Source organism: Lepidochelys olivacea (assembly GCF_965140295.1).
Source record: "Lepidochelys olivacea isolate rLepOli2 genome assembly, chromosome: 3".
In the NCBI taxonomy this organism is placed as follows: Eukaryota; Metazoa; Chordata; order Testudines; family Cheloniidae; genus Lepidochelys; species Lepidochelys olivacea.
The window spans coordinates 135279710-135301589 of NC_140413.1; the positions used below are offsets into that span (position 1 = coordinate 135279710).

The 21880-nt window shown below is 42.2% G+C and overlaps 1 protein-coding gene across 6 annotated transcripts in view; it reads left to right on the top strand.

Annotated features, from left to right (window-relative positions):
- Positions 1–20673, top strand: part of GGPS1 (geranylgeranyl diphosphate synthase 1) — a 60551-nt gene extending 39878 nt beyond the window's left edge. For 4 of the 6 annotated variants that reach the window (XM_084622189.1, XM_084622190.1, XM_084622192.1 and 1 more), the window contains 2 exons: positions 10966–11036; positions 19495–20672. In XM_084622189.1, coding sequence (XP_084478315.1) covers positions 10966–11036; positions 19495–20256 — 833 coding nt within the window. In that variant the 3' untranslated portion in view covers positions 20257–20672. Of the gene's footprint in view, positions 1–1304; positions 1570–10965; positions 11037–19494 lie in introns of all 6 variants that reach the window. The other 2 variants (XM_084622191.1, XM_084622193.1) reach the window with 2 other exon arrangements.
- The last annotated feature ends 1207 nt before the right edge of the window (positions 20674–21880 follow it).

Below are 21880 nucleotides of genomic sequence, written 5' to 3' on the forward strand. Positions count from 1 at the left end.
TCCAGTAGCTTCATCTTAGTTGTATTTCCCTAGTGTGTTTATGAGGTCATGTGAGACAGTATCAAAAGCCTTTACTAAAGTCAAGATGTGCCACATCTACTGCTTCCCCATCCACAAGGCTTGTTAACCTGTCAAAGAAAGCTATTAGGTTGTTTTGACCTTTTTTCCTTAACAAATCCATGCTGACTGTTATCACTTTATCTTCTAGGTGTTTGCAAATTGCTTAATTATTTGCTCCATTACTTTTCTGGGTCCTGAAGTTAAACTGACTGGGGTCTGTAATTCTACAGTTGTCCTTATTTCTCTTTTTATAGATTGGTAGTATATTTGCTCTTTTCCAGTCCTCTGGAATCTCTCCTGTCTTCCCTGACTTTTCAAAGATAATCGCTAATGGTCATATCTCCTCAATCAGCTCCTTAAGTACTTTAGGATGTATTTAATCAGGCCCTGGTGACTTGAAGACATCTAACTTGTAACTTAAAGTAATTTTTAACTTATTTCCATATTTTAGACTCTGAATCTGCTTCATTTTCACTGGCATTCACAGTCAAATGTCCAGGCACTACTAACCTTTTGGTGAAAACTGAAATGAAGTCATTTAGTACTTTGATATTTCCCCACTTTCTGTAACTGTGTTCTCCCCCTCATTGAGTAATGGGCCTGCCCTGTCCTCGGTCTTGCTCTTCCTTCTATGCATTTGTAGAATGTTTTCTTGTTACCCTTTATGTCTCTAGCTAGTTTAATCTTGTTTTGTACCTCAGCCTTCCTAATTTTGTCGCTACACGCATATTTGTTTATATTCGTCGTTTGTAATTTGACCTAGTTTCCACTTCTTGTGGGACTTCTCTTGAGTTTCAGATCATTGAAAATCTCCTGGTTAAGCCAGGGTTGTCTCTTGCCATACTTCCTATGCATTCGGATAGTTTGCTTTTGTGCTTTTAATAATGTCTCTTGGAAAAACTGTCAACTCTCGAACGGTTTTCCCCCTTAGACTTGCTTTCAATGGGATCTTACTTACCAAATCCCTGAGTCTGCCTTTTTGAAATCCATTGAAATCCACTGGGCTCTTTCCCTCCTACCATCCTTTAGAATCATGAACTCTACCATTTTATGATCACTTACACCCTAGCTGCCTTCCACTTCGGGTTTCAAATTCTCAACTAGTTCCTCCCTGTTTGGTCAAAAACAAATCTAGAACAGCCTCTCCCCTAGGAGCTTTCTCCACCTTCTAAAATAAATTGTTTCCAATCCATTCCAAGAACCTGTTGGATAATCTGTGTCCTGCTGTGTTGTTTTCCCAACAGATACCTGGGATTAAAGTCCTCCATCGCCACCAAGGTCATCGCCATTTTAAAACTTGGTGTGACTGGACTCCCGGGAGCGCTGCTGAGGTCACTCAATTAGGGTGAACTGCAAAGAATGGGGCAGATAATCCCCAAAGCTGGTGGATATTTTCTGTACTTACATTTACCAAGCCAGCACAAAACAGCTTCTTTATTACCTCAGTGGTTGCCCAGAAGCCAACAACACAGTTCCCTTGAAGTAACCCAGCCTCAGGCCTCCATCCAGGTACCCAAGTCAAATATGATTATTTCTGAGACTCTTATTTCATCATATAAAAGCAAAGGTTCTACCAATCCTAAAGGATTGGACACATTACCTCCCAGGTTAATGAATATTCCGGATCTTATCCAAATACACGCTTACAGTCAATTATTAATGAAACTAAAATTTATTTAAAAAACAGTATACATACAGACATGAGTTCAATTCCTGAGGTTCAGATTTATAGCAGAGATGGTAAGCTTTATAGATGGAAAGTTCTATTTTATTTTAGTCCATAGGTTATAGTCCAATGTCCAATATATTCAGGGTGGACCAGTCAGCACTGGGATCTCAATCTTGTGGCTTAAGCTTCTCCTGTATTGAAGCCTCAAGCAGATCTGAGATGACAGGATCAGGACCCAGAGGTCTTTTTATATCATTTTCTAGCAGCCTGTTTACCCATACAGTCCTAGGTAAACAGTAAGTTTTCGATTCTGTTTCCTGAACACCACCAGTAATTAGTTACAAAAATTAACATAGGGCAATTTATTCATTAGACAGTCTTTTACAGACTTCAAAGAGAGATATAGACAATGACATTATTTCACTCAAGATTAATCTAAATGTTAATATTCCCTTTTGATCTCTGAATTAATAGTGATAGTGACAGACCGGAACAGTCTGTTTATGTGGCTGTTCTCTAAGATACATGCAATTAGTATAACCTCTAATTCTTTAATACAGGTTTGCATTTCAAAGTTCTAGCCTATCCAGCCTTAATTACCATTTCTAACATGTTTCTACAGGCTGACTCTGGGTTAATTAGCCTACAGGGTACTTAACCCTTTCCGGTCATGGGCTACATTCTTTATAAGAATCGTTGCAAGTATATAACAGTGGTAGAAATAATGATTTGCATGGTTATATTTTAATTACACAATGTCACACCTGGAAAAGCATTTGATGACCCCCAAAAGCTACTGCCCTGTGTATGTTGTACAGAGGAGAGAAAATTACTGGAGCAGGCAATCCTGGCAAGGCAGACCACGGTTCCCGCAAAGTGATCAGGTTTCAGGGCAAGGCAAAGCTGCTGTGACCAGTTGTTTGCACTGATTACAGATATTGAGGCCAGCTTTCAGCAGGCACTTTAAACAAGTGCAACTTGTCATCCGCCTGTGATGCTGTCTGGCATAAGGGGCTCTGCTGAAGCTATCCAACCTGGTCAGTGCAATCAGATGGTTTTGATTCATTAGGTCAGTGGTTTTTGGACAGAATGTTCCATTTCTATCAGCAGTCAGGTTGGCAAAAAGGCGAATCTGTACAATGGCCTCCCAAGGGATCCGTTTATTCCCCAGCCAAGTAGTGGGTACCTGTTCAGGGAAAAAGCTTGCACACAGACCTTGTTGATATCCAACTAAATGTGTCTGAGACTTGTAACTGGCACCCTGAAGTCCATTGTAATGCCTTGGTTTCCAGGCCTCTCAAACATCCTTCCTCCAACCAGCCAGTGAGAGAGGAATATGTTGCATAAGTACAAGAAAGCTGTTACTAACCAAAGCTCCCGCTCCATGACAACCTGAACTTTTTCACCTGCCTCACACTCCTCTTAAGCCCCGCTGACCATTTTGAGCATCTAGAGAAGCTCTTCTGTTATCCAACTTCAACCCTGGCAGATGCAATGGGCAGGCTCTGACATAAATAACATGCACCATGTAGATGATCCCACCATTAAACCTCTCCTGGTGTCTTGGTCTGCTAAAGACAATGGATGAGTATCAGCCGTATTGAGACGTTACATGGATTGCGTGCACCTGCTGCACTAAAGAAGAATCAAGGATTTGCCACAGCATGAATGTGGAGACCTCCAAACTGTGAACCAAGTGCCCCACCTGTAAATGAAAAAGAGCTATCGCGTCTTCTGAGGCCGTCAAATGGATTTCAGACCTTTCTATTAACTTATAAATGTTGCTATTTCAATATGAAAGATGATTACTTTTGTGAACTTCTCTGAGGGGAACTCATCTGTATGCTGTTCTCCAGGCTGTGCAGTGTGAGTACCATGGTAACTTTTTTGCTGCTGTTTTGAAGTTTGGGACCAGAAGGACGTTTACTTTCCTGGACCTCTGCACAGGATGGAGAGAGAACTCCTCTCTTTGCTCCCCAGGACTCTCAACATAGATATGGGGCACTATATTTAGTGCTTTGCCCCTGTGCTCATCAACAGGTTCCAGGGGTAGTTTGGGGGAGAGCAAGCCCCCCTGAAAAGTAGATTATCTTGAGTAAGATCCCTACCACAGGACCGGTCCAGAAGCCAAGAGACTGTGGATTTGTAGGAGAAAGTAGAAGCCAAACCCGGCACTGGTCTCCCCCAGCAGAGGAGAGGCAGTGTTGGAACTGGAAGGGACCACACTCACAAGAGGAACCAGAAGGAGCAGGGCACAGGAGGTAATGGGGGTCCTAGTCTCCTGAGGAGACAGGACAGTGGGAGCATCTGGGCTGAGACCAGGAAGCAGGGTTGTTTATCCTGTTCCCATAAAGAAACCTGGACCATGTGAGTTGAGTTTGGAAGAGGCATGCTAGTAGGGATCCTCAGCCCAACTCGCTCCACAAAATCTGTGGCCTGGAGCAGATAGGCTGAGAAGACAGGAGAGATTGCCCTCTGCCTGCTGGGAAGACCACTGAGAGTGCCCCCCGCCAGCACAGGCTAGTCTGGGAGGGCTGGTGGGCACAAGGACTTTGTCATACCCAACATCCACTCATCTTCCATGGGAATAAAAGAGCCAAGAGCTGCTGGGCCTTTAAAGAAAGGGGTGGCTGACCTTTGCCTCCTGGGAGTGCATGCACAGCAAGGGGCTTTGACCCTCTCGTGAAAATTCCCGGTGCCCCATACTGTTCATACTCCCTGTTCTGGGTAGGTCCTTCACACAGCAATAGGAGAGACACACTCTTTAACTTAAACAGTCAAACTTTTTAAAACACTTGCAGGATGCTCAGAGGTTGGTCATTGTCCCCAAAACTAATTGTCATGTGAAATTGATCAGTTTCAAGTTGTCCTTTCTTTAATTTTGCTCTGCAAAGAATAGGGTAAAAACAGCCTGAAACCTGATTCTGGCATGCCCAGCTTTGAGGTTTGTATAGAGCTATTTTCATAGGAACTCTTAGTAAGCACTGATTTAATATTATTTTGAAATTGTCAAGGGTCTTAAACAAACTTGTTCCTTCAGGAAGCTGAGCTCAGGATAACCTGAACTCTCTCTTTATATTAAAAGATCTCTGTTTTAGTGTTATCACTAATTGATCTGGCAGTTACTATTAATTTTTTTTAAAAAGTATAGGCATATGCATATTAATGTGCATTAAACTGATTAAAATTTTATTTTTCTACTTTCTGATAAAACAGCAGTTAGACTTATTAGCTTGGCTCCTCTAAAAGTGAAATTTGGAATCTAAATCTTCTTTCATCTTTCTGAGAAAGTGGTGATTGCTTGCTCTATGTTGATTCATTCTGAGAATCAAGTATTACTATTAGGGTATGTCTACACTACGAAATTATGTTGAATTTATAGAAGTTGGTTTTTTAGAAGGCGTTTTTATATAGTCAATTAATGCTCTAAGTGCATTAACTCGGTGGAGTGCTTCCACGGTATCAAGGCTAGCGTCGACTTCCCGCAGTCTCCTCCGCCTATTGGAATTCCGGGTTGAGATCCCAATGCCTAATGGGGCAAAAACATTGTTGCTGGTGGTTCTGGGTATGTGTCGTCAGGCCCTCGCTCCCTCCCTCCATGAAAGCAATGGCAGGCAATCATTTCGCACCTTTTTTCCTGAGTTACCTGTGCAGTCGCCATACCACGGCAAGCATGAGCCCACTCAGCTCACTGTCACCGTACGTCTCCTGCGTGCTGGCAGATGCGGTACTGCATTGCTACACAGTAGCAGCCCATTGCCTTGTGGCAGCAGACAGTGCAATAGGCCTGATAACCATTGTCGTCATGTCCGAGGTGCTCCTGGCCGCCTCAGTAAGGTCGGTCAGGAGCGCCTGGGCAGACATGGGCGCAGGGACTGAAATAGAAGAGACTCAACCAGGTTATTCTCTTTAGTCCTGCTGGCAGTCCTACTGCACCGTCTTCTGGTGAGCAGCCAGGAGATGAGGATGGCTAGCAGTCCTACTGCACTGTCTGCTGCCAGCCAAAGATGTAAAAGACAGATGGAGTGAATCAAAACAGGAAATATACAAAAGAAATCTGGTGTTCATTTGCTCCCCCCTCCCTCCCTCCTTGAAATCAACGGTCGACAATCGCTTTGGTGAGGTCTGTCAGGGGCACCTTGAAAAGTTTAATGGAGATTCAGTCCTGCCTGAAATACTGGGGGAGGGATAACTCAGTGGGTTGAGCATTGGCCTGCTAAACCCAGGGTTTTGAGTTCAATCCTTGAGGGGGCCATTCTTTGTGACAGTTGTTTTTGTTTCTCCCTGATGAAAAGCCACACCCTTTGTTGATTTTAATTCCCTATAAGCCAATCCTGTAAGCCATGTCATCAGTCGCCCCTCCCTCTGTCAGAGCAACAGCAGACAATCGTTCCACGCCTTTTTTCTGTGAAGACGCCATACCATGGCAGCATGGAGTCTGCTCAGCTCACTTTGGCAATTAGGAGCACGTTAAACACCACATGCATTATCCAGCAGTATATGCAGCACCAGAACCTGGCAAAGCGAAACCTGGCGAGTAGGTGACATCAGCGCAGTGACGAGAGTGATGAAGACATGGACAGACTTCTCTCAAAGCATGGGCCCTGGCAATGCAGGCCTCGTGTTGCTAACGGGGTAGGTTCATGCGATGGAACACCAATTCTGGGCCCGGGAAACAAGCACAGACTGGTGGGACTGCATAGTGTTGCAGGTCTGGGACGATTCCCAGTGGCTGCAAAACTTTCACATGCGTAAGGGCACCTTCATGGAACTTTGTGACTTGCTTTCCCCTGCCCTGAGGCGCATGAATATCACGATGAGAGCAGCTCTCACAGTTGAGAAGCAAGTGCCAATAGCCCTGTGGAAGCTTGCAATGCCAGACAGCTACCAGTCAGTTGGGAATCAATTTGGAGTGGGCAAATCTACTGTAGGGGCTGCTGTGATGCAAGTAGCCAGCGCTATCACTGAGCTGCTGCTGTCAAGGGTAGTGACTCTGGGAAATGTGCAGGTCATAGTGGATGGCTTTGCTGCAATGGGATTCCCTAACTGTGGTGGGGCCATACACGGAACCCATATCCCTATCTTGGCACCGGAGCACCAAGCCAGCGAGTACATAAACCGCAAGGGGTACTTTTCAATGGTGCTGCAAGCACTGGTGGATCACAAGGGACATTTCACCAACATCAACATGGGATGGCCGGGAAAGGTACATGAAGCTCACATCTTCAGGAACTATAGTCTGTTTCAAAAGCTGCAGGAAGGGACTTTATTCCAGATCAGAAGATAACCGTTGGGGATGTTGAAATGCCTATATGTATCTTTGGGGACCCAGCCTACCCCTTAATGCCTTGGCTCATGAAGCCGTACACAGGTAGCCTGGACAGTAGTCAGGAGCTGTTCAACTACAGGCTGAGCAAGTGTAGAATGTGCATTTGGACCTTTAAAAGCGAGCTGGTGCAGTTTACTGACTTTTAGACCCCAGCGAAACCAATATTCCTATTGTTATTACTGCTTGCTGTGCGCTCCACAATATCTGTGAGAGTAAGGGGGAGGCGTTTATGGCGGGGTGGGAGATTGAGGCAAATCGCCTGGCTGCTGGTTACGCGCAGCCAGACACCAGGGCGGTTAGAAGAGCTCAGGAGGGCGCGGTGCACCTCAGAGAAGCTTTGAAAACCAGTTTCATGACTGGCCAGGCTACAGTGTGAAAGTTCTGTTTGTTTCTCATTGATTGAAACACCCCCCCCCCCCCCGGTTCACTCTACTTCCCTGTAAACTAACCACCCTCCCCTGATCCCTTCGATCACCGCTTGCAGAGGCAATAGTCGTTGCTTCACATTCATGCATTCTTTATTAATTCATCACACAAATAGGGGGATAACTGCCAAGGTAACCCGGGAGGGGTGGTGGAGGAGGGAAGAACAAGGCCACACAGCACTTTAGAACTTATTGAATGCCAGCCTTCTGTTGCTTGGGCAATCCTCTGGGGAGAGTAACTGGGTGGCCAGAGGAGGCCACCCAACCCCCGCCACCCCGTTCTTGGGTGTCTGGGTGAGGAGGCTATGGAACTTGGGGAGGAGGGAGGTTGGTTACACAGGAGCTGTAGCGGTGGCCTGTGCTTCTGCTGCCTTTCCTGCAGCTCAACCATACGCTGGAGCGTATTAGTTTGATTCTCCAGCAGCCTCAGCATTGAATCCTGCCTCCTCTCATCACACTGCCACCACCTATCAGCTTCAGCCCTCTCTTCAGCCCGCCACCTCTTCTGGTAATTTTGTGCTTTCCTGCACTCTGACATTGTCTGCCTCCACGCATTAGTCTGTGCTCTGTCAGTGTGGGAGGACAGCATGAGGTCAGAGAACATTTCATCACAAATGCGGTTTTTTCACCTTCTAATCTTCGCTAGCCTCTGGGAAGGAGAAGATCTTGTGATCCTTGAAATACATGCAGCTGGTGGAAGAAAAGAAAAGGGACAGTGATATTTAAAACACATTTTATAGAACAATGGGTACACTCTTCCACAGTAAACCTTGCTGTTAACATTACATACATGGCACGTGCTTTTGTTACAAGGTCACATTTTGCCGCCCCCCACCATGTGGCTAACTCCTCACCCCTCCCTGTGGCTAACAATGGGGAACATTTCTGTTCAGCCACAGGCAAACAGCCCAGCAGGAACTGGCATCTCTGAATGTCGGCTTAAGAAAAGCACCCTATTTCAACCAGGTGACCATGAATGATACTACTCTCCTGAGGATAACACAGAGATAAAGAACGGATGTTGTTTGAACGGCAGCAAACATACACTGCAATGCTTTGTTCTGCAGTGATTCCCGACTATGTGTTACTGGCCTGGCATGGTAAAGTGTCCTACCAGGGTGGATGGAATAAGGCTACCCTCCCAAGAAATCTTTTGCAAAGGCTTTGGGAGTACATCTAGGAGAGCTTTACGGAGATGTCCCTGGAGGATTTCTGCTCCATCCCCAGACACATTAACAGACTTTTCCAGTAGCTGTACTGATCGTGAATGCCAGGGCAAATTAATCATTAAACCCGCTTGCTTTTAAACCATGTATACTATTTAAAAAGGTACTCACCAGAAGTCCCTTCTCCACCTGGTGGGTCCGGGAGGCAACCTTGGGTGGGTTCGGGGGGTACTGGCTCCAGGTCCAGGGTGAGAAACAGTTCCTGACTGATGGGAAAACCGGTTTCTCCGCTTCCTTGCTGTGAGCGATCTACAACCTCATCATCATAATCTTCCTTGTCCCCAAAACCTGCTTCCGTGTTGCCTTCATCTCCATTGAAGGAGTCAAACAACACGGTTGAGGTAGTGGTGGCTGAACCCCCTAAAATGGCATGCAGCTCATCATAGAAGCAGAATGTTTGGGACTCTGACTCGGAGCGGCCGTTTGCCTCTCTAGTTTTCTAGTAGGCTTGCCTCAGCTCCTTAAGTTTCACGCGGCAGTGTTTGGGTACCTGTTATGGCCTCTGTCCTTCATGCCCTGGGAGATTTTGACAAATGTTTGGCATTTCGAAAACTGGAATGTGGCTCTGCTAGCACGGATTCCTCTCCCCATACAGCGATCAGATCCCGTACCTCCCATTCGGTCCATGCTGGAGCTCTTTTGCAATTCTGGGATTCCTCTGCTGATGAGCTCTGCACTCGCCTGCAGCTTGCCATGCTGGCCAAACAGGAAATGAAATTCAAAAGTTCGCAGGCCTTTTCCTCTCTACCTGGCCAGTGCATCTGAGTTGAGTGCTGTCCAGAGCGGTCACAATGGAGCACTCTGGGATAGCTCCCGGTGGCCAATACCATCTAATTGTGTCCACAGTACTCCAAATTCGACCCAGCAAGGCCGATTTCCACGCTAATCCCCTTGTCGGGAGTGGAGTAAAGAAATACATTTTAAGAGCCCTTTAAGTCGGGGAAAAAAGGGCTTCGTCATGTGGACGGGTGCAGGGTTAAATGATTTAACGCTGCTAAAGTCAACCTCAACTCCTAGTGTAGACCAGGGCTTAGTGTTTTTTGGGAGAGATTTCCAGAACACAGGATCAGTGCCTACAAATAGTTTTATAAACTTTTGAAAATATTTTCCCTTCTGTTCAAAATGTGTATTAAGGATCTCTTTGGTATTGGCTCTGTCAGACTATTTCTGCTGCCTTGTTGCTCACCTTTCTGGTGCCAACAAACTAGTTAGCGGATTTCCAGTGCGATGCAGAAACGGAAATAAGTCAAACTTCACTTTTGTTGTCCTGGCTGGAATACAGGCTGCTATGATGGCAGTTAGCCAGGGGGAAAAAATAAGACCTGGTATATTGTGGGAGGACCAGCTGCAAATGAAGGGGATGATCAATAAATAAAACATGAGATCAGTGCACTAGCACAGTGGTTCTCCAAGCCGGTCCGCCGCTTGTTCAGGGAAAGCCCCTGGCGCGCCGGACCGGTTTGTTTACCTGCCGTGTCCTCAGGTTTGGCCGATCGCGGCTCCCACTGGCCAACGGGGCTGCGGGAAGGGCGCCACAACCCCCGTGGCCTGCAGCGATGAACCGCGGCCGGTGGGAGCCGCGATCGGCTAACCCTGCGGACACAGCAGGTAAACAAACTGGCGCTCCAGGGGCTTTCCCTAAACAAGCGGCGGACTGGCTTTGAGAACCACTGCACTAGCAGATAAGGTGTTTTGATAGTTAAATGATTGGTCTGACTCTGAAACCTTGTTTTATAACTTGTTACATACCCAAAGAAGTCCTTAATGTTGATTAAATTTAGGTTTATAATATTTGTCAGTTGCTGTCAGATTTATATAAGCTACAGACTTGCAGTCTGGCCTTCATCCACCATGATCAACTATAAACCATTTTACCAATTTAATTACAGCAATGTCTAAGTATAACTTACTGTAACTGGTAGCAATATGTGGTGTAGCATTGTTTCTAGATAGCACCATGAGAGTTTAACGTGAGGCCACTGATATAACTAAGCAAGATGCTGTTTGTTCTATACGTTATGGAAGCAGTCCTCCTTTTCCTATTTCCTGCAGTACTTATGCTATTATAATCTGCCCTCTTAAGTTAAAACTCATTGGGGACATTGTTACTGATCAACGTTGTTATTGAACCAATATTTCTAACAATTACCAGCCACCACTATAAGAACAAGAGGCATGGAATTGTACTGGTATTTGACTTTTTGTCTATTCGATGTCATGGAATTGCCTTCCTCAATATTTAAACCTTTTTTACAGGTAAGCAAGTGAGAACCAAACTGTCACAGGCCTTTAATCACTGGCTGAATGTTCCAGAAGATAAAATACAGGTACCAGTTACTTTCTCTGTATTGCTTAAAAAAGGAGGTATTTTTAAAACTAGAAGAGATAGAGATGATGGATACCGTTAGTTTAGATAGTATTGAATACTGATGAATCCCCAACACTTCCATTTATTTTTTTGCTGAAGGTGGCTTGACTTGTTGGAAAGCAGTTTGCTATGGCTTGCAGCCTTATGAATTTAATGTTAATAAAAAGGAAAACATCTGCTTATTAACATTACACAAAATGTTAGACACAAAAAAGTAACCCCTTGGTGTCTGGCTGTGTGCCCCCGCCATGTGAGTCTGTCAAGTCAAACATTCTCTTCAGAAATCTAGTCTGCAGTGCATTTTTTCTAAATTAACTAAATCTAAGGTATAAAAGCTTCTCACCAAATATCTGACTAGATCAATTCTCCAACTCTTATTTCTGACAGTCTTATCCAGCCAGTCCCTACATTGATTTCATTAGTGACCATACTTCTGTACCTCAATGTTGAGGTTCTTGTTAGGACTGTCGAGATTAAAAAAATTAATCGCACCGTTAAGGAATAATAGAATACCATTTATTTAAATATTTTGGATGTTTTCTACATTTTCAAATATACTGATTTCAATTACAACATAGAATACAAAGTGTACAGTGCTCACTTTATATTTTTATTACAAATATTTGCACTGTAATACTATTTATTTTATTTTTCAATTCACCTAATACTAGTATTCAAAAATAAAACACTCAGTCCTACTTCTTGTTCAGCCAGTTGTTCAAACAAACAAGTTTGTTTACATTTACAGGAGATAACGCTGCCCACTACTTGTTTAGTGACACCTGAAAGTGAGAACAGGCATTCGTATGTCACTGTTGTAGCCAGGGTCGCAAGATATTTGTGTCATATGTGGTAAAGATTCATGCTTTGACCACCATTCTGAGGACATGCATCCATGCTGATGACTGTTTCTGCTTTATAACAATCCAACGCAGTGCGGACCGAAGCATGTTCATTTTCATCATCTGAGTCAGATGCCACTGACAGAAGGTTGATTTTTTTTTTTTTTTTTTTGGTGGTTCGCGTTCTGTAGTTTCCTCATCAGAGTGGTGTTCTTCTAAGACTTCTGAAAGCAAGCTCCACACCTTGTCCCTCTCAGATTTTGAAAGGCACTTAAGATTCTTAAACTTTGGGTCGCGTGCTGTAGCTATCTTTAGAAATCTCACATTGGTACCTTCTTTGCATTTTATCAAATTTGCAGTGAAAGCGTTCTTAAAATGAACATGTGCTGGGTCATCATCCGAGACTGCCATAATACAAAATATATGGCAGAATGCAGGTAAAACAAAGCAGGCGACATATAATTCTCCCCAAAGGAGTTCAGTCACAAGTTTAATTAACACATTTTTTTTAATGTGCATCAGTATGGAAGCATCCTCTGGATGGTGGCTGAAGCATGAAGGAGCATACAAATGTTTAGCATATCTGGCACGTAAATACTGTACCTTGCAATGCTGGCTACAAAAGTGCCCTGCAAACGCCTGTTCTCGCTTTCAGGTGACATTGTAAATAAGAAATGGGTAGCATTATCTCCCATAAATGTAAACAAACTTGTTTGTCTTAGCAATTGGCTGAATGAGTAGTAGGACTGAGTGGACTTCTAGGCTCTAAAGTTTTACATTGTTTTGTTTTTGAGTGCAATTATCTAACCAAAAAAACCTACATTTGTAAATTGCACTACAGTACTTGTATGAGGTGAATTGAAAAATACTATTTCTTTTATCATTTTTACTGTGCAAATATTTGTAATAAAAAATAATATACAGTGAGCACTGTACACTTTGTATTCTGTTATAACTGAAAACATATTTGAAAATGTGGAAAACATCCAAGAATATTTAAATAAATGGTATTCTGTTTAATCACGAGATTAATTTTTTTAATCACTTGATAGCCCTAGTCCCTTCATATTCTTTTTTGGGAGGTATACATAGGTCTTTTGTACACCTGCCTTTCACAAAAGCAATGATGATGCAATTTCCTTCGTCAAATAAGAAACGTGATAAGCTGGTAGCACAAGAGTAATGTTTCACTTAGAAAGGCAATGGAAAAGACCATGAATAAGAACTTAAGAATGGTCAGACCAATGGTCCATCTAGCACAGTATCCTGTGTTCCAACAATGGCCAACAGCAGGTGCCCCAGAGGGAATGAACAGAACAGGTAATCATCAAGTGATCCATCCCCTGTCGCCCATTCCCAGCATCTGGCCCAAAGAGTCTAGGGACGCTTCAGAGCATGGTTTTGCATCCCTACCCATCCTCGTTAATAGCCACTGATGGACCTATCCTCCATGAACTTATCTAATTCTTTTTTGAGCCCCGTTAGAGTCTTGGCCTTCGCAACATCCTCTGACAGTGAGTTCCACAGGTTGACTGTGCGTTGTGTGAAGAAATACTACCTTTTGTTTTAAACCTGCTGCCTGTTAATTTCATTCGAAGACCCCTAGTTCTTGTGTTGTGAGAAGGAGTAAATAACATTTCCTTATTTACTTTCTCCACACCAGTTATGATTTTATAGATCTCTATCATATCCCCCCTTATTCATCTCTTTCCCAAGCTGAAAAGTCCCAATCTTATTAATCTCTCATCATATGGAAGCTGTTCTTATACACCTAATCATTTTTGTTCTCCTTTTCTGTACCTTTTCCAATTCCAGTGTATCTTTTTTGAGATGTGGCAACCAGATTTGCATGCAGTATTCAAGACGTGGGCATACCATGCATTTATATAGAAGCATTATGATATTTTCTGTCTTATTATCTATCCCTGTCCTAATGATTCCCAACGTTCTGTTTGCTTTTTTGACTGCCGCTGCACACTGAATGGATGTTTTCAGACAACTATCCACAATTACTCCAAAATCTTTCTTGAGGGGTAACAGCTAATTTAGACCCCATCATTTTATATGTACAGATGGGATTTTTTCCCCCCAATGTGCACTACTTTGTATTTATCAACACTGAATTTCATCTGCCATTTTGTTGCCCAGTCATGGCAACTCATGAGACTTTTGCTCTCTGAGTAATGACAGGTTTCTTATTTGACTGCATTTCGGTAACTTGGGAGGAGAAAATAGTATTTCATAGGACAAGCAATTAGAAACCAGTTGGGCTTAACTTTCTGGTGCCCCTCTAACTGCCAGAGCAAGAAAACTGGCAAAAAACAGCAGCCTGTATCAAGAGGCTAGACAACATCTGACGAAGGCCTTTGTCCTTGGCTTGAAATAAATCATCACTGGAGGAAGAATAAAAGAGTAAACATTGCTAGCCACATGATACCATTGCTTGGAATGAAGAAAAGAGTAAAAAAACAAAACCACATCACCAAAACACTACTGTTATTAATGCTAAAGCCACAATTCTTCCCACACTAAACTGTGCAAGTCTCTAAGATTTTAGAACCGCAGTCCTTACCTGCTTTTAACTTCTTGTCCCAGCTTCAAATTGAAATTGTTCAATGACTGAGTAATAGTATGTGGCACTACTAACTGGGAGAATCATGATTCAGACTCGTATTTCAAACAAATGGACAGTATCACAGAGCTATTCTGCAGAAATGGTAAATTCATCCATATGACAGGTCAGACACTGTGGGAAAGACATACACTATACTAGACAAGTCATGGATTCCAAGGAGAGAAGGGACCATTGCAATCATCTCATCCGACCATCTGTATAACAGAACTTCCTCAAAATAATTCCTAGAGCAGATCTTTTAGAAAAAAACATAGCCAGTGATGGAGAATCCACCATGACCCTTAGTAAATTGTTCCAATGGCTAATTACCCTCAGTAAAAAAAAAAAATGTACACCTTATTTTCAGTCTGAATTAGTCTAGCTTCAACTTCCAGCCATTGGGTTGTGTTATGTTTCTCTGCTAGACTGAAGAGTCCATTATTAAATATTTGTTCCCCATGTCAATTCTTAGACTAATCATGTCACCCCTTAACCTTCCCTTTGTTAAGCTACTTAGATTCAGCTCTTTGAGTCTATCACAGGCATAGTTTTTAATCCTTTAATCATTCTCATGGTGTTCCTGAACCCCCTCCAATTCCTCAACATCCTACTTGAATTGTAGGCACCAGAACTGGACACAGTATAGCAGCAGTAGTTGCACCAGTGCCAAACAGAAGTAAAATAACTTCTCTACTCATAATCAAAAGTTCCGTTTGTGCATCCAAGCATCCTATTAGCTTTTTTGGCCACAGCACCACACTAGGAGCTTATATATTCAGCTGATTATCTACCGTGACCCCTAATCTTTTTCAAAGTCACTACTTCCGAGGATAGAGGCCCCCATCATGTAAGTATAGCCTACATCCTTTGTTCCTAGATGTACACATTTACATTTAGCTGTATTAAAACGCATATTATTTGCTTGTACCCAGTTTACCAGGCAATCCAGACCGCTCGAATCAGTGACCTGTCCTGTCAGTATATTTGAAAATTTAGGAAAAACATCCAAAATATTTAATAAATTTCTATTGGTATTCTATTGTTTAGCAGTGCGACTAAAACTGCAATTTATCGCAATTTTTTTGCCTTTTTTTTTTTTTTAGTTAATCACGTGAGTTAACTGCAATTAATAGACAGTCCTAGTTCCTATGCAGTGTGTGGATAAAGAAATCTGTTTCTGGTTTTTCTGAGGGTGGTATTTTAGGGACAGAATGAAGTTTGGTTGGGTGACCTGAACTTTATGTATTTGCCTACCTTCAGATGTGCTGTTTCTGTAGTGTAATCTTTATTTTGTGATTTCCATTTTCTTGTGTTAATATAAAGCATGGCAGTATTCTTGTTTGCTGAAACAATATTTGTTTCCATTCAAAGTTAGCAATTTAAAAGTCCTATCAACATCCTTGGATTTTAAATGTTTAACTTAGTCAGTGATTGTTCCTGTAGGCCCCTCAAGCAGTGCAGGGATTCCAGTGAAGTGTTGAAGCAATGCAGGAATAGGCCACATTCCTTCTGAGCCAACCTTTCTTCCATGTGGCTTCCGTTTCCCAATACTACTTGTGCCCAGGTGGCTTCATCGCATTCGTTCACTCCAAACCCACATACACTCTATCTAGTTCCCTGTCAGCTACTCTTCTCCACCCTCCATGAGCATCTGCCCATGGGCGATCCATGTTTTGAAAAGTACATTAAAATGTATAACTTTCAAATGTGTAGTATACTCTTTGGGCATATAGACATAGACTTTTTTTTATTATTGAGAGAACATCCTGAAATGTTATCACAATACCTGCAGATGATATCTTAAAATTTAGGGAAGGCTAAGACTCCTTAGGAGAATGTGGTTCACAGAAACTTCAGAGAGATCTAGCCCAAAAACGTAATGAACAGCAGTGTATGAGTGAAATAAAACTACAACACAAACTTCTGAGTGATTTTTCTTATTTTTTTTGGGTGTACCAAACTTTCCAGAGATTCTATAGTGGGATTATACAGTACATGAAATATCAGGGAGTTGGGTTTTTGTTTTTTTGTTTTTGTTTTTAATTTAAGGGGTAGATTTGAAAATCCTGCTTAGAATGGAAAGCTGGCTTCAGCCTTAGCTTGGAGCAGCTGCCACCTCTCTGTAATTCATTGTGACTCTAACTGCATGAAGCCTTGTAATATGGGGCAGTCCGCAGCATTCAGCTCTTTCTATTAATCCAGTGGTTCTCAGACTTTTGTACTGGTGACCCTTTCACATACCAAGCCTCTGAGTGCAATGACCCCCCCCCCCCATGAAAAACACTTTTAATATATTTAACAGCATTATAAATGCTGAAGGCAAAGTGGGGTTTGGGGTGGAGGCTGACAGCTCACGACCCCCCCTACGTAATAACCTCATGACCCCCTAAGAGGTCCCGACCCCCAGTTTGAGAACCCCTGTATTAAGCGTTTTTCTTTTGGCTCCAGTAAGGGATCCTACAAGGCTAACTTCTCAGAGCACTGCAGTCTTCAATCTCCTGACTGTTTACCTCTTCCCTAACTTAGCTATCACTTTTAAGCCACTGACAATCAAATTACATCTTCTGACACCTTTTTGTTCTTCACTGGCACCACACTGGCTGTCTTGACCAAATACACTTGTGGATTCATTTAATTTCTTCACCAGTCAGCTAAATGTCCGAATCACTTCTGATCAAAAGTGGCACAGTCAAACAACTGTTCCCTTACTTAAAGTTTGGACAGAAAATATCATCCTTTTTCAGGAATGCTGCATCTTGCATCTCCAAGTCAACATCTCACCCACCACCTTTGCCCCATTGCTTGTGAATGCTACTACACTAGCTCCACCGGTTAGGATGGATGAACATTTCTATTAGTCTCTTCTAGACTATTGCCATTTCTCTCCTCTAGGGCTTCCCCAAGTCCTAGTTGTCTGATTTCAGAATATGCAAAATTATGTTCTTCTCTTTTTCTCTCTAGTACAAAGAAACACTTCCACGCTACCCAATCCTGTCAATTCCACTGTCTCCTTATTTATGCGAGGATCCAGTTGAAAGCTGCTGCTGCTTATTTTTTTTAAACACCTTCCATGGTGTTCATAGTTCAACTCCAGAAGAAATCATCAGATTATATAGCCCGAGTTCCTGTATATTATAGGCCACCAACACCATCCAGACATCCACACATCTAAATTCAACAACTGAAATTAGACCAAAGTGTTACAACTCTCAGGAGACTCTTACTATGTTCATAGGAAGAGAATAGGAGAGACTGAGATGTACTAATGCCTAAGCCCCATACAATGGCAGGGAATTAAGTGAAAGATACCGAGTTGATCCTCACAGATTACCTATGCCCAAGATGTAGAGACTAAAACCCTCCAGGGACACTGCCAGTCTGATATGGGGGACAATTCCTTCCCAACCCCACATATGGTGATCAGATTCTGAGCATGTGAGCATGAACCTGAGAGAATTCTCAATACTATCTCAGACCACTGGCCCACCCTGCTCTGTGTCCTATCTCCAGCTGGAGCCATCTGATGCTTCAGAGGAAGGAGATCCAAAAAATGCATTTCGGCAAGGGAGAGAATATCCCTTCCTGACCCCTGCAAGTGACCAGCTGAAGCCCTGAAGCATGAGGTTTAGGAACATAAGAGACACAAACTGGAAGGGGAGCCCAGGATGGCTGAGCCCTGCGCCGGCCGTCCCCCCCAACCCCCAAACATCCATGTTATACAGTCTCACTCATAGAGCTTGACAAGCTCTTTCTTAAAACTAACTAGGTTGTTTGCCCCCACAGTCCTATTGGGAAGCCATTCCAGAAACTTAACTATTCTGATGGTTAAAAACCTTATAATTTCCAGCCTAAATTTATTAATGGTCAGTTTATATCCAATTGTCCTCGTGGCACTATTGTTGTTTAGCTTAAATAGCTCTTCATCTTCCCTGGTTTTTACCTCCTGATCCTATTTATAGAGAGCAATTCTTCTCTCTTCTTGGCCTTCATTTTGCTAGACTAAACAAGCCAACTGCTTAGTCTTCTCTCATAAAATAGTTGTTCCATCTTACCTCGCAGGCCACGCCCCCATCTAATGTACTCTGATTTCATACAGTCTCAATGCTAGCTGGTGTCTTTTCTCTATAGTTTCTGCCATTTTAAACTTGCTTTCCCACTGACTGTTCATCTGCTTCCAAACATCTCATCTTGGAACCACACTTCTCCCTTGCCTGCCTAAAGAGGAGATGGCAATGAGTTGTACTGAGGGGTGAATTATCGTTTTGGAGGGAGGTTACTAGTGGGAGTTCCTCAGGGATTTGTTCCAAGACCAATCCAGTTCAATATTTTTCGGAGTACCTTGGCACAAAAGGTAGGAGTGTACTAACGAAACTTGCTGATACAAAGTTGGGAGGCCTCATCAGTATGAAAGAGAATCAGAATGTTATACAGGAAAATCTGGATGATCTTGAAGACTGGAGTGACAGAAATGGGATGAAATTCAATAGTACAAAAATGTAGGTCATGAATTTAAGATCTAATTTCTGCTACAGTCTGGACCCACATCAGTTGAAAACAGAGGAGGACAGACCTGGATATGTTGGTCGATCCCATGATGACAGTGAGCTACCAGTGTGATGTGGCTGCAAAAAAAAAACCAACAAAAAACCAAGGCAAATGCGATCCTAGGTTGTATTGAGGAAGGCATTTCTAGTAGAGAAAAGTATTGATGCCATTGTACGCGGCATTGGTAAGATTTAATTTGGAATACTGTGTACAGTTCTGGTCACTCATGTTCAAGAAGGCCTTTTGCATGAAAATTTGTTTAATAACGGAGCTCTAGGGAGCCCCTCTCAACAGAGGGAGGAGGTGGACCAACTAAAAATAAGCAAAATACTAGTTAATGCTGTGCAAATGCAAAATATTCCACAAATTTAGAACTTATTTTACAATGTAAGACTTTTCTCTTCTTGTATTATTAGGTTATTATTGAAGTGACAGAGATGTTGCACAATGCCAGCTTACTCATAGATGACATTGAAGATAACTCAAAGCTACGACGGGGCTTTCCAGTGGCTCATAGCATCTATGGAATTCCGTCTGTAATAAATTCTGCTAATTATGTGTATTTCCTTGGCCTACAGAAGGTTTTAACACTTGATCACCCAGATGCTGTGAAAGTGTTCACTCGTCAGCTGCTGGAACTCCATCAGGGCCAGGGTTTGGATATTTACTGGAGAGATACATACACCTGTCCTACAGAAGCAGAGTATAAAGCCATGGTACTACAAAAGACAGGTGGTCTCTTTGGATTAGCTGTGGGCCTCATGCAGCTCTTTTCCCATTATAAAAGAGACTTAAAACCACTCCTTAATACACTTGGGCTCTTCTTCCAAATACGAGACGACTATGCTAATTTACACTCCAAAGAATATAGTGAGAACAAGAGTTTTTGTGAAGATTTAACTGAGGGAAAGTTCTCATTCCCAACTATTCATGCTATTTGGTCCAGACCTGAAAGCACTCAGGTGCAGAATATTTTGCGTCAAAGGACAGAAAATGTAGACATCAAAAAATACTGTGTACATTACCTTGAGAATGTAGGTTCCTTTGAGTACACTCGACAAACGCTGAAAAAGCTTGAATCTGAAGCATATAAACAGATTGAGTCACTTGGGGGAAACCCTGAACTTGTAGCACTAGTTGAACACTTAAGCAAAATGTTCAAAGAAAATGAAAATTAAATAATAATTGGCTTGACTTGTTCTTTGGGGAGGGAAACTTTAAAACCAGCGTGTATTAACTAGACTTTCTTACTAAATCCATGTAAAGAAAAGTGTAGAAATGATGCTTATTTAAAATTACTTATTACTGCTACATTATAGAAACTGCTATATTAGACAACATGTAAGTAGTAATTGAAAGGTATTTGTATACATCACAAATTATCTCTGCAGCTCTAATTACAACTGCTTACAAAATATTGCATAAAGAAATAAACTTGCATAGATCTGTTAAAGGTAAAATTGTTAATTTTAGTTTTTCATGTGAATCTTTCAGTTGTAATCTCCACGGCACAGTCAGTAGTATTTATTTTAGCTGTAGCGTTTGTGTCCTCTAAGAACATTGCAGGTTTTAATTTGAGATGGGTTTGACTAAATTTTCATATTAAAATTAATTTGCCCTATTTAGGAGCTTTTGTATTATTTTTAAACATGGAGATTTAGGTAACCCTTTTGCAATATATTCATTGTCCCTTTTTAAAGTTAACAAAAATATGTTTTATTAAAGTGGAATGGAAGGAGAAGGAAGGCTCCACAAAGATCAATGACTTTTTCTGTACAACAAACTAATCTAGATATGTCACCACAGAGCCAGATGTGGGGAATGGTGGTGTAATAGGCAAATCAGTGTTGCAAAATGGATTTGAAATAATGAGTTATTTTAATATGAATCATTCAGAGCAGTAGCTTGGCCAACAAGGGCACAGGCATTGTCAATTCAAGTGGAACTAACACTCTGGTCTGATATACCACTGTAGTCCCAATTCCTTGATAGTCTCCTTTAGGTAACTTAGTTAAGAGATTCCATCACAAGTACAAAGGAAGTAAATACTCCAACAATTCTTAAGTATGAGAACAGACTAGTTTGGTTATATCAAATCAGATGATTTTCTGACTTAAAGGTATGTCAAACGTGCACCAATAGCCAAAGGCTTATATTAGATGTTAAAGCTGGCATGCAAGTTTAAAAAACACTTCATTGGTGACATTTTAAAAAAAAACACAGATTAACTGCAAATAGTAACACAGCAAATGGTCACCTAGTGTCTTTAGTTACCTCTGCTTCAGATATATTGCCAAAAATTCTCCTTGTTATTTAATGTCTTAAACTTTAAAAGTAATTGAGAAAATATGTATGCGCACAATCCCATAGTTCTGATTTCAATTTCTGGGTGGCTCTAGGGTCACGTCTCCACTACAAACTTATGTCAACTCATGTTACGTCGGCATACTCCCACCACATTTAGTACATTGCTTGTGCATATGCATATTTGGCTCCTTGTTTTGGAGGTGCACATACTCACCAGGGGGCTTGTATCAATACAGAGTGCAATGTAGCTATACCACTGTCCAGTGCAATGTGTTTTGGGAAGTTTTAGCAATGAATGAGGGGGCTAAATTAAGTCATGCAGGGGTGACTAGGAGCATGGGGTCAACTTCACAGTTTGCAGTTGACTTGCTGTCTGCCATCTGACAGTAGCATGGAGCCTACATGGCTCAGCTCTGTTCTCATGAGCATTGCAAGCAGAGGATACACAATCGTGGAATATTTGCAGAGCCACAAGAAGACCCAAATGAGTGGGGA